At 51.1% G+C, this 13,028-nt stretch overlaps 2 protein-coding genes across 11 annotated transcripts in view; one reads left to right on the forward strand and one right to left on the reverse strand.

The window, feature by feature from the left end:
• The window catches only part of LUZP1 (leucine zipper protein 1), a 121,522-nt gene that overhangs the window by 93,901 nt on the left and 14,593 nt on the right, over nucleotides 1–13,028 (forward strand). For 5 of the 8 annotated variants that reach the window (XM_045898478.3, XM_064589778.1, XM_045898477.2 and 2 more), the window contains 2 exons: nucleotides 71–3,258; nucleotides 4,798–8,657. In XM_045898478.3, coding sequence (XP_045754434.1) covers nucleotides 190–3,258; nucleotides 4,798–4,953 — 3,225 coding nt within the window. In that variant the 5' untranslated portion in view covers nucleotides 71–189 and the 3' untranslated portion in view covers nucleotides 4,954–8,657. Of the gene's footprint in view, nucleotides 1–70; nucleotides 3,259–4,797; nucleotides 8,658–13,028 lie in introns of those variants that run through there. The other 3 variants (XR_006794633.2, XM_064589777.1, XR_010411061.1) reach the window with 3 other exon arrangements.
• Nucleotides 10,014–13,028, reverse strand: part of KDM1A (lysine demethylase 1A) — a 61,218-nt gene continuing 58,203 nt past the window's right edge. For 2 of the 3 annotated variants that reach the window (XM_045898480.2, XM_045898479.2), the window contains 3 exons: nucleotides 12,139–12,266; nucleotides 11,342–11,488; nucleotides 10,014–10,499 (listed from right to left, as the gene is read on the reverse strand). In XM_045898480.2, the coding sequence (XP_045754436.1) occupies nucleotides 10,314–10,499; nucleotides 11,342–11,488; nucleotides 12,139–12,266 (461 nt within the window). In that variant the 3' untranslated portion in view covers nucleotides 10,014–10,313. Of the gene's footprint in view, nucleotides 10,500–11,341; nucleotides 11,489–12,138; nucleotides 12,361–13,028 lie in introns of all 3 variants that reach the window. The other variant, XR_010411063.1, reaches the window with a different exon arrangement.

Consider the following 13,028-nt stretch of genomic DNA (forward strand, 5'->3'; position numbering starts at 1 on the left):
AGAACAACTGGGAGCTGAAGTACAGATGTTAGATCTGCTGCCTGACATGCTTTCTGCTTTCCTTCTATAGACTGATAATGGTCTCCAGCTGCCAAAGAAGATTGTGGATGCCAAGAGAAAGGTAACCATTTCTCATCCCCTCGAGTGGAACTGGATGCCTCTAGGAGCTCACACCGGCTGGCAGTAGTCATGGCTGAATTTACAAACTACAAGGATACCGCCTCCAGCCGCCACCTGCGGTTTAAGTTACAGAGTCTAAGCCGCCGTCTCGATGAGTTGGAGGAAGCCACAAAAAACCTCCAGAAAGCAGAGGATGAGCTCCTGGATCTCCAGGACAAGGTGATTCAGGCAGAAGGCAGCAACTCCAGCATGCTGGCAGAGATTGAAGTGCTGCGCCAGCGAGTGCTGAGAATCGAAGGCAAAGATGAGGAGATTAAGAGAGCGGAGGACCTGTGTCAGCTGATGAAGGAGAAGCTTGAAGAGGAAGAAAACCTCACCCGGGAGCTGAAATCAGAGATTGAGCGGCTTCAGAAACGAATGGCTGAACTGGAGAAGCTGGAGGAGGCCTTTGGCAGGAGTAAGAATGATTGTACCCAACTCTGTCTGAGTCTGAATGAGGAGAGAAACCTGACAAAGAAGATCTCCTCTGAGCTGGAAATGCTCAGGGTCAAAGTGAAAGAACTGGAATCTTCCGAGGACCGCCTGGATAAAACTGAGCAGAGTTTAGTGTCAGAGTTAGAAAAGCTGAAATCATTAACTCTGAGCTTTGTAAGTGAGAGAAAATACTTGAATGAAAAGGAGAAAGAAAATGAGAAACTGATAAAAGAGCTCACTCAGAAACTGGAGCAGAACAAAAAAATGAACCGAGATTATACAAGGAATGCTTCTAATCTTCTGGAAAGGAATGACCTACGGATTGAGGACGGGATCTCCAACACACTGCCATGCAAAGAATCAAGAAGGAAGGGCACTCTGGATTATCTAAAGCAGGTAGAGAACGAGACAAGAAACAAATCCGAAAATGAAAAGAACCGAAATCAGGAAGACAATAAAGTCAAAGACCTTAACCAAGAGATTGAGAAACTTAAGACACAAATCAAGCATTTTGAATTTTTGGAAGAAGAACTTAAGAAAATGAGGGCCAAAAATAATGATCTTCAGGATAATTACCTAAGTGAACAAAATAAAAACAAACTCTTAGCCAGCCAACTGGAGGAGATAAAGCTACAAATCAAGAAACAGAAAGAGTTAGAGAATGGGGAGGTGGCAGGGGACGAGGCCTTCCTGTCCAGCAAAGGCAGGCACGAGAGGACTAAGTTCAGAGGCCATGGGAGTGAGGCTCCTGTGTCCAAGCACACGCCCCGGGAACTGTCCCCTCAGCATAAGCGGGAGAGGCATCGAAACAGGGAGTTTGTGCTCAACAGTGAAAACTATTCTCTGGGCAACAGGCAGGTCTCCTCTCCTAGTTTCACTAATAGGAGGGCAGCCAAAGCTTCCAGCGTAGGGGCGGCTGCAGACAGTGGGACTCAGGAGACACGGAGAGCTGAAGACCGGTATGCATCAGGCTCTTCTCAGAGTGAAGGGAGGAGGCCCCGGGAGCAGCCCTCAGTGCTCAGCCGCTACCCACCAGCTGCTCAGGAGCACAGTAAAGCTTGGAAGGGTACTCCCAAGCCAGGTACCGAGAGTGGGTTGAAGGGAAAAGTGGAGAAGACAACACGAACATTTAGTGACAATACCACCCATGGATCTGTTCCCAGTGACATACTGGGTAGAGCTGACAAGGCTTCTGACACCTCCGTGGAGGCCCTCTTTGGCAAGAGGGGGCAGGTACCCAGCAGTGGAAGTCCGTTAAATCAGGCTGCAGACTGTGGCAGTCCTAAGGGGATTGGGTCCCTGGCCTCATCTCGAAGATCTTCCTCAGAAGGGCTCTGCAAGGGCAAAAAGGCTGCCAGTGGCCAGGAGGCTGATACCGGTTCCCCAAATTCCAAGCCTCCACTTTTATCAAAGTATCCTTACAGCTCCAGAAGCCAAGAGAACATCCTTCAGGGCTTTTCAACCCCAAATAAAGAAGGCATCGATCAACCCGTAGCTGCTGTGATGGAGGACAGCAGTCCGCACGAGGCCCTGAGGTGCCGAGTCATCAAATCCAGTGGCAGAGAGAAGCCAGACTCAGATGACGACGTGGACGTAACCTCTCTCGTGACTGCCAAGTTGGTAAACACCACCATCACTCCGGAGCCAGAGCCCAAACACCAACCCAACTCTAGGGAAAAAGCCAAATCCCGAGGGGGACTTAGAACCTCCCTGTTTGAGACTGATAAAGATGTTGGGACAGAAAATGAATCTGTGAAACCTGTCCGAGCTTCCGCCAATGCCGTGGAGTTCCCAGATGCCAACGGTGCTGGGGCGACAAGCCAGCGGCCCTTCAGCCCCAGAGAGGCCTTGCGGTCCAGGGCCATCATCAAACCTGTCATCATTGATAAGGATGTGAAAAAAATCATGGGAGGATCTGGAACCGAGGCCCCCACGGAGAAGCAGAAATCCACCTCCAGACCAGGGCCAAACAAGGTGACAAGCAGCATAACCATCTACCCCTCCGACAGCCCCAGCCCTCGGTCCGCCCCAGGTGATGCCCCGCGGGAGAGGCACACGTCCACCAGCAACATCCAGCTTGGGCCAGCAGAGCTCCCATCAGGTAGCAACCACGTCAGCGCCGCCTTGGAGCTCTCCATTCACAAACATGACCTCGCCCTGCAGCTCCCAGAAGCTGAAAGAATGGGAGATGGGCCCCTGAAGAACAGGCCAGAAACAGTGGTCTCTCGGAGTAGCATTATAATCAAGCCCTCAGAGCCCGTGGAGAGAAATAGCCACGCACCCCCAGCGGAGACAATCAGGTGGAAAAGCCATGGTGCCCCTTCAGAAGCGGGCTCTGCAGACGCCAGGCATGTTACCTTGTGGAACGCCTGGAAGAGTCGGCGAGACTTGAACTCTTTAGAAGACCCCCCAGCTCGAGGAGGCAGAAACATGGAAGCTCCCAACGCCTACACCCAGAGGGCCGCCACAGACTGTTCAGACCTCGGACAGCCCAGGTTGTACCTTTGCGAGCAGGGCACTCAGAGGGCAGGAAATTCAGGGGACACCCCTGAGCTTGTCTCCAGAAGGAGCCACAGTAGCCTCACTGTGTCCGAGGTGCTCACTCGTCGGAATCGGGCAGGAGATGCAGCCACCGCGGCAGCCTGGAACCACTCGGCAGGCGCGGTGAGCCCCCTGCTCTCCCTCTCCCCCACCCCTGCCTCTCTCCCTCCCCTCCTTCCACTTGCCTTTTCTCTGGCCAGTGTGACTCAGAATGATGGGGCTGGGAAATACTGGGTAGAACTGGGTTGCCCAGAGAACTGCTGAAAATCATGTGGGTTTGGCCTTGAAGAAGAATGAAGGATGTTGAAGAGAAGGTATTTTGGCAGAGGGCAGCATGACTTTCCAGAACCCTTTTCCTGGTTTTGTCTCTTCTGTATATGAAGGCCACACGAAAAGAAGAGAGATCTGGCCTCCATTCTCTGGGTTTGCCAGAGTGCCAAAGGAAGTCCCCTTAAAGCACCCCAGAGAGGAGAGCCCGGGAAAGGGTCCCCACAGCAGGGCTCAGCCGGCTGCTGGCATGTGGGGAATGAGAGCGAGGGCTTAGCCTGGGCCTCCCTGATACGCTTTGTGCCCACGTGTCACTCTTCTTTTGCCCCAGACAGCTGTCTGAGTCATTGCATCTTCTGTCTGAGGGCAGGGCTGGTACAGTAGGCTCATTACAGGATAGATAAATCCATAACCACCTCCTCATTTGAAGGTCAGAGCGTCAGGGGCGTGAAGGGGAAGCCTCTGGGAGTGTCTTTTAGATACGGAGCCTACGAGGATGCAGGACATTTTGGACTTAGACATTGTTTCCTTCTTTTTAAAAGGCAGGTGATGGTGCATTAACTTGAAATGTCCTGTAAGTCCTCACAGGTTACTCAACATCTGACAAAGCACTTCCCTACCATCTCAGTCTCTCCAAGAGCCCTGCGGGCAGGTATTATCCCCATTTTTTAGATCTAGAAACGGAGGGTCAGCGACACAAAGTGCCTTGCCTAAGGCCACCCGAGGGAATTACTGGAAGAGCTAAGATTTGAATCTAAGATTCCTGTTTCTGAATCCAGCACTTTCTATCCTGCCAGCCTGACTTCCTCACTCATACTTGTGTTCTTTGATCTGCATTTGCTCGAAGGACCAATGAGAACATGGAAAAGGCAGAATTCTGGTAGAAGAGTGAAGGGGGGGGAGGGTGTTTAGGTCCCTGAAGCTTTGGAGAGGAGAGAGAGGAAGTGGGATAGGTATAGGACCTGAAAGGGAAGGGACCTGGCTTTTTGGTAGTTTTTAAGTGGGAAGTAGGAAAAGCCTGGTCCGGCTTCCTTTTCAGGATACTTCCTTGCTCCCCAAGCAGGGAAATGGCTCACCCCAAGAAGCATGCAGCCTGCACATGCAGAATGCAAGGACTGCTGGGCACCTGCTTATGGGACTGGCCCCGTACCCCCATTCCAGGCCCTGTCCTGCCCTACGAGCCCAGCAGCTTGGGGGTGTAGTCTATCCTAGTTTCTAAGGAACGTTTAAATTGGCCTGTCCTCAGACCAAAGCAAATCTCTGCCATTGTGCTCTGGTCTTGTTTACACTGTACCTCCCTCTGCCAGGCTGGAGAGGACCCCTGGGGTAGGGAGTGAGCGTGTCTTGTCCCTCGCTGTTGTCCTCCACAGCTCACTTCTGCCCTTTCTGGCACAGGAGGAAGGGGACGACTGTGCACTCGGTGTCCACAGGCGACCGCACAACTCCCTGGAGCGGTGTGAGCTGCCTGCGAAGCCAGGGCCGTCAGAGCCGGGGCGAGCCCGGGCCGAGGAGCGGTTACGGCCAGCCAGGCCCTGCGCCGAGGACAACTGAGCCTGCTGGGTGAGGTCTGCCATCTCCTCTGCTCCCGCTTCTCCGCTCTCCTGCCTTCCTGCCCTGTGAAGGATGCCGGGCCAGTTAACCAGGCTGGACGCCAGGCCTTGGCTGGGAGAGACGGCAGACCAGGCTGTGGCTCAGGTCATTTTGCCAGTTGGCCAGAGGGGATCAGAAACTACAAGCTGGACATAAGTCACCCAGGCCCAGCCTTCCCCGATGCATGAGTCCTCTCTCCTTGTCCCTGTCCCCAGGTCAGATGGCCCCTCTGGCCCCCAAATGGGGAAAGCTATAGAAACCCCTTGTATCCTCATCACACAACAGCAGCCGAAAGCCCTTCTCTGCTCCTTGGTGGGTCAGAGGGCGCCCCTTCAGCGCTTAGTTTCTTCCAGTTCACTCCTTGTTTGCTCTAGGGGCCTAAGTACCCGCTGAGACCCAGCAGCCGTCCGCGCCACCTGGGGGCGTCCCTCAGACTTGGGCAGCAGCAGGTCTGTGCTGCCTCTGCGGGACTGTGGGACCAACCTTTAGGCTGAAGCTTCTCTGACGTGGCCCCCTGGCTGATGATGGTTTCCTGGGGCAGAGCACACGGGTACCCACCTACTGGACTGATGTCATTCCCGCCACCCCCCGGCTCCTGGCTCTCAGCTCACCTTCCAAAGGCACCTGGAAGCGCACAAGCCTCACGCATCTCCTTTCCTGGGCACCAAAAATGCTGCTGGGCCTGCCCGCTCCTCTCCCTTGGCTGGAGACTTCAGGCCGACTCCATTGTTTCCAGCCTTTGGAATTCTCCCGGACTAAACTGGGCCTGGCCCAGCGTGCTCTGCCTTCTAGCAAGTGCCCAGCAAGGGGGAAAATGGGCAGAAAGAAGCATTTCCCCAGTCACTGCACAGAGCAATACTTCCGTGAAAGGCATGGACTTTGTCCCTCTTCCTTCCCCCCACGGAGGAGGTATGGCACTTTACCAAGCTGGCGCGTTCCTCCAGAGGTGGGCCCTCGGTGTCTCCGAACTATCATGAGGAGGACTTCACTGGAGGAAAGGTAATAAATGCCTACCGAGGCCCCAGGTTTGTACAAATGCAAAATGCAGCAAACCTTTCAGGAAGCCACATAAATTAAAACTGGTTAGTTTCCTTGTACCAGTCACGGGGGTGGGAGGGGGCGCGGTTACAAAGAACCATATATTCTTGGCACTGCTTTTCGTAGAACACTCAGTTCAAAGAAGGGATCCCTTTTCAGAGGCTTGTAATGGTGCAGACACTGTTCCTTCATAGTGAAAGAGAGCGTAACTAGGGGTCAGGAAAGCTGAATTTTCTTCATGGCTTTGCTGTGTGACTTTGGCCAAGTCACTGTCCTCTTGGGGCCTCAGTTCCCTTATCTATAAAATGAATTCTCTGAAATGGTCTCTAAGGGTCCCAAATCTGGCATTCTGCGAGGATTCTGGTTATACTGTCCTGTGGGGGCTGATGCTTTTGGAAGGTAGCATCCAGATGGTTCGGGGAAGAGGTTACCCCCTGCCTTTTCTGGACCTTATTTTTTCCATGTTTTAACATCATGAGGATGAACCCCGCGAAGCTCGGTTGGCCTCGTTTTTCTAGTCTGTGAGAGGAGGGATTAGGTCAGCTGGCTTCTGTAGCCCTTCTGGCGCCAGCCTTGCCCACTTGGCACACAGTGTCCCCTGGCTTTCGGGACACCAGTTGGCCATCTTGTGTTGCTGTGCCTTGCGACTGGGCTCATGGCGCCCGTGTCTGCCATCAGACTTGGCGACCCTGGATCCTTTCAGGGACAGGAAAGTTTTGCGCCGACTTCCATTTTCTGGAGTGTTGCCAGTCTAAGGGCATTGCTGTCTAGCCCCTCTTTCCTTACAATGCTGCCTCAGAGGCTCAGTTTAAGACGTTGTTTTCAAAATCTCTTCCTGCTGCTTCCCCTGGGTCACTGCCCAGAAACTAGCTGGCCCAAGGCTGCAACCTCTCACCTGTAGCCTCCCTGCCCTTCTTCTTCACTGGTTGGCAACCTTGAGAGTCCAAAGGAAAACAGACCTCTGGTCGTCAACTGAGGTTACAGGAAGCTAAGTCTGTGGCTCTTCTCTGCTGGTGGAAACAAAAGGGTGCCAAGCCATGCCTACAAAGATTTTGCCAATAATTCATGTCTTTGGGCGCTGGAGCCCTGGATTCTGGTGCTGTAGCTCCTGGTGCCAAAGTCTGGATCTTTCCACATTGCAGCAGCACCGACACCTGCCACTCCCCAAAAGGTCTGTGGAGGAGGGACAGTGGTGGTGCCCTCTTGCTGGGGGCTGCGATCTTAAACTCTGAGTGCAATAGGGTTCGATTGTAACCATTATTTCAGGATAAATACTGTGTTTCCTTCATCGGCATACTTTCTAGAACCACTGCAAAATAGATTTTATTTTTAAATGTCCTCAGCATTGCCTAAGATACCATTTGTAATAGCAAATGAAGGCTGGAGGCTCAGTTCCTCTGGGTTTCAAATGGCTGGCGAGGCTGGCTCGCAAATTCCGAAGTTTGAAGGCACCTTTCCGAAAAGCAGTCTGTGTGTGTGACCATCTGGACCTCACCGTTAGGGTCCTGGGGGAAACTTCCACAAAAAGGGGAGACCTGGTAACGAAACAGCTGTCCAGTCGACCAGCTACCCCCACCGCCCCAGCCAACAGACCTGCTGTTAGGACAAGCCTCCGCTGCAGCGCGGCTCCAGCTCCCGCTCGCTGGCCGGTGGCTGGCTGTGGACGGGTGCCCCGGGAGCCCGGGGAGCAAGTATGCAAGGGCTGAATGCCAGAGGCCGGTCCCTCACCACTCTGGCACTCAACACCCCCCCACCCCGAGAGAGCTGCAAGGGGCGGCGGGCAAAGAAGCCCTGGCTGTTTTCTTTTACTTGGCAATGAAAGCACGCGGGCTGAAGGGACCTGCAGTGGGGCCCAGGACTCCAGCCTCCATCACAGGCAAGCACACTCATCCTCCCCCCTCAGTGGGTGTGGGGAGGGTCTCTCTCGAGCTTGGACCTGGCATTCTGGGGCAGTTTTAGTGCTTTACGTGTAGTGGGTTCGTGCCAAGTGCTACCCCTTCCCAGTAAAGGAACGGGGACCCAGCCGCTGGGTCCCTAGTCGTATCTGTTGAGGCGGGGTTTGTTGTTACTCTGACAAGACTGCTTTGGGAAGAGCTGCTTTTAGGGATTATCTTTTGACTACCCCGGGTGGGGCACAGGGTTCTCCTCAAAGCCTCACACCCAAGATCATAGGAAAGGGGCCCTATTTTCCTGCTGCTTCACAGCTCAGAACATGTACTGAATGGAATGTATTTTTAAGAGAATAAAGTCTATTTTTTTGTATTTTAAAGATTGGGAGGGCTGGGGAAGTAGCCCTCAAAAAACTGTTAATGCATCAGAGGCCCCTTTGCTGGGGGGCCTCGGTCTCGGTCAGTCCACCTCTGCTCGTTCACGCAGGTGCTCTGGTCTCACCCCTGCCCCTTGGAGTCTAGGTGCAGCAGCTTCTACAGTCCTGCTCCAAGCATGGGACCAAGGAGGCCGGACCCTGTTGCTGGAAACCAGGGCGAAGCCACGAGCAGTGACTTGGGGCTCCTTGGGTGCATGTGTGTAGTGGAAGCTGCCTGTCTGCATGTATCCTCTGGCTCGAATGCTGTCTGTCGGCTCTGCAGCACGATATGTAACCAATAAAGCTCCCTAGTTTCCACGTGCGCTGTGTGTGAGTCACTGATGCCATATTTTTGTTGTCATCTGAGACAGCTCGTGCATCTCACTGGGTCTTATGTCAAAGAACCAACTACTTAGTGATGCTGTAAGGACTGGAAACATGCTGGGGCTTGGAAGAGGACACGCCTAGCACCCACATGACTTAAATGCAGCAATGAAACAGCTGCTAGGATTCCTAGTTTTAGGCTGGTCTGTTGTCACACATGGAAAGTGATCGGTCTCAATGTGCCTATGCCGTTTACTTAGAAAAACCACCTAACACCGCATCACCCACCTGAGGTAACCGTGTGAATGGCAGAACTGCGATTCAAATACAGGTCACAGTCCAAAGTCCGTATGCTTCCCACCGCATGCTGTTCTTACCTTTATACCCCTCACTCCTGGTGTGCAGATGTGCCCCATCGCTGTTACTCGAAGCCTAGGGGAAAGCCCTCTCCACCTCCATCATATCGTTAGCCCACCGATTTAATGTCCCTCAAATCTTACTAAGAATAAACCTCATTTAGGCTCATTATAGGGAAGAATTGACTCACACAAGTAAAAGCAAACAGATTATGTACGTGCATTTGTAGTAACATTGTCTGTTAGGAGCCCTTGAGAAGGAACAGTTACTGTTCCCTTCTTGTAAAAATGTTTTTACCTTATATGGCAAAAGGGACTTCGCAGACATGAGTAAGGATTTTGAAATGGGGAGATGATCTGGGTGGGCCTTAAATGAAATCACAAGTATCCTTGTATGAGGGAGACAGGACTACAGAACAAGAAAAGCAGAGATTGGAGTAATGAGCTCTGAAGGTGGAGGAAGGGGCCACGAGCCAAGAAATACAGCCACTAGAAGCTAAAAAGGCAAGGAAGAGCCTGCTGCGGTAATCTGTTAGCAGCAATAAAAAAGTAACAACAGCTAAGTCACTAAACCCTTGAGCATCTCCTTATGTAACACTTCCTAAAACTTTTATACCACGAGTTGGACAAAAGTGGAAAGTTAGCACATACCCATGGAGGGAACCTGGGGAGTAAAGCCTGAATGGTCTGCCGGAGACCCACCCAAACTCTGCCTTGTTTTATCTTAAAAATTCCAAGTCACCTCTAATATCCATATGCTTGACCTGTAGCTTCACCCTCTTGGCATACAGTCACCCCACAGTCCCAATGGGGAACGCTCTAGTCCCACCGATCAGGCAGCCCATTGCTTCTGTGGAGTTCCCCTCAACCCTATCTTCAGACCAAACCGCTTTTTGCCTTTATATAAACATCATCCTTATTTAAACATGGATAAAACTGGCATTTCCAAAGGCACAGCAACCTGTTAATATAAATCTAAAGGGGAAACAACAAAAAAGAATTTTATATGAAGCTTTATTTTTAAAATATAAAAAACCACACACCAAGAGACTAAGATGTCCTCTCACGAGGCTTGCTTACCTCAGTCTTTAGGAAGAACACCGACTTCCGCACTAACGGACAACTGCCTCTCTAGCGCTAAGTCCCTCAAAGGAGGCCACACCTGGCAGCATGAGTTCCAACAGCTGATTGGAGCCCAGATGCCAGAGTGAGTTTCTCAGTGAAATCCAGTATTGCTATAAAAGCTCTGCTTACACAGCAAAAGACTTGCACATTGCTTCCCTCAGAGCCCATCAGTCTCACATGCTTGGGGACTGCTGTGCAGGGACGCCTGGTGTGGCCTGGCGAGGCAGGGTGTACATGGCCCCCAGGAACTGGTCTGCAATCCTTCCTGCTTCTCGCAGCCCACTCAGCAGAGCGCCATGGACAGTGGCTGGGTAGTTACGGATTGTATGTTCTCCAGCAAAGAAGAGTCGTGGAATTGGCTATTTCAGGGGGAAAAAATTGAGAGAAGAATCAGCAGGTTGCACATAGTAACTTTTATTTTTGTTGTGTCTGAACTGCCAAATTCTTATTGGCCTTTGAAGGCTGCCCTGCTGATCACAGACCATCATTCTACCAAAAAGGATCTCCCTCATCAGTGGGCATTCTCCCAGAAATGACCAAAGTAGAAATGCGACAATAAAACTCAGCCAAGCCAGCCTTAGTCCTAGGGTGATGCATAACTGCATCTGTTCTTATTTATCATTGAATGCTGGGGGATAACTGGTTCTAGGGCTTCCTTTACCTCCTATAGTACCTCCTGGGGCAGAGGGGTTCCTGACTACTCTGTACCACAAAGAATCCAGCATTTGTTCTTACTTAGGAACACCTTTGCTTCTCAGCTCCAGAGCCGGTTCACAGGGTCCTAAGCTCTGGAGGAGGGTCTGGCATCATCTAGATAAGGACGGGCATGTCCTGGAGACCCCTAGTGACTGACATCCCATGAACCATTACAAAATGGGGTGCAACTAAAAATGTTTTTCGTTTTTTAGGGGAAAAAGTTTGAATAAGGAAAAAGTAGTTGGTTTACCATTCTGAATATGGACTGCCTAGATTTACAGAACCAGAATCCGAGAAATCAGATACAAATAATACTGTTCCTCCCTTTTACTCTGCTCTTGGTTATCTGGAAGGGTCCAAGGACAGAACAACTAAAATCTAACCACCAGCCCCCGGCAAACAAAACAAAACAAAACAAACCCAAAACTGTGGCGTGGTGTTTACCCCGAAAGCCTGGGATATGGCCTTTTCCCAAATAAGCCCAGGTAGTTTGCCAGTTTCTCACCTGTGGAGCACCTGGAATTGAGGGGCCAGGAGTGATTGGCTGAGCCATTAAATCATAGTCATTTCCAGATGATCCTGCAGCTACATATGAATAGGAGCCCCGGGCCCAGGGATCAGCACGCCAGCGAGATACCACAGTCTCCTTGGGCTAAAGGAAAAAGCATGAGCAGAAGTTACTATAGGGCAGAGGACAAACCAGTCCTCTGAAAGGTAGAAAAGCTGTGGTGGGTGGGGATACAACAGAGCAGTAAAGAGGCAAGAGACATGAGTTAGTCAAGTGATGAATGCTTCTGCTTTAAAACACACAACAAATGGCTTCCAGGGAAGCTTCCACATTGCCCTGCCTAGGAAATCTATAGATCCACGCAGGACTTAACCTTTATTCTCTCATTAATTCACATGAAGCATTAATATACCTTCTTTCAAAGGAATCATAAGGATCTACGGGGTTTCTTTCAGTGGGCCTAAAGAACAAAGTACCAAGTGATTCTTCTATGAGGGAGTCTGACCACTTTGTCTAAAAGGCAGGAGTGGGAGGACTCTGCAACGCAGATACGATGGATGAGACCAGCAGGGATATGCAGCAAATAGCCTTCTCAATCCCCCAGCCTGTGTGCTGGGCGGGGGGGGCCTTTCCTGAATCCCACACTTACACACAGACTCCAAACACTGGCTTTCATGGAAACCCAGCACACCTCTTAATTCTGGCTGAAGCTGTGCTGCCCAATGTAACGCGACTGTGTCAAACCCTGCCCTAGGGTGAACCTTGACCCCCACCTGCCCCTCCCACTTACTTACCTGGGGCACCGCACTGCTGCCAAAAATCCCTTTGAGGATGGCCAGGCATCGGCCGACAATCACATCATCACTTATGTTTTCCATGATGCCGGCAGCTTCCCCTGCCACTAGTGCCAACAGTATTGGGGCTGGAGAAACAGGAAGAACAGTCCAGGGTTCTCGTACAGACTTCTCTCAAGAACTTCTTTATCAGGCCCCACATTATTCGGGGCACTCTGAAATCTGATGACCAACAGACAGACATGCAGCACTTGCGCTAGAGACGTTACGTTTCTGAAACTGCAACTCCAGATCTGTCTCTTAGAAGGCAGCTGGCAAACTCTCGTCAGTAACGTGTGACTCAGGTACTTAGCCCTTACAATTCTGCAGCATACAGAAGGCCTGAAGATGAAGTAACTTCAGACCTTGCTAAGAAAACCAACAGGCATGCCTATGTTTAGGCAGAGGATCCTTAGCCCTGACCACCTTAGACAGTCTGCTCCATGAGCTCCAAGAGCTATATCCTTTTAACTCTTCCAGGTCCCTCCAAGCCCATCACCACCTTCACTCACCCATTTGGTGACTATTAGGAAAGACACTTGTGTAACAGGCACAGTATGAGCTGCTGCGATATAAAAGCTATATACTAGACTATGTAACTCCATGGGTCAGTAGGTAAGTATCACGTAGCTGTAATTATGAACTGATAAAGCAATGAAGAAAAACAAAGGATACAGAGGAGAGAATACAGGGACTTAATTTAGATTTGAGGCAGTGGAAGTATGTGTGTCCTAAAAGCCGCTTTTCAACAGTGGCAGTTAGGTCAAGACCAGAAAGGCTGAGCAGAGTATGCCATACTGGGAAGGAAGAGAAGAAAAAAAACTCCCCAGACCCAGACCACACAGTACATG

The sequence above is a fragment of the Mirounga angustirostris genome, unplaced genomic scaffold, assembly GCF_029215605.1.
Source record: "Mirounga angustirostris isolate CCGP_5_RB_7025 unplaced genomic scaffold, mMirAng1.0.hap1 SCAF_4, whole genome shotgun sequence".
NCBI classification, from domain to species: domain Eukaryota; kingdom Metazoa; phylum Chordata; class Mammalia; order Carnivora; family Phocidae; genus Mirounga; species Mirounga angustirostris.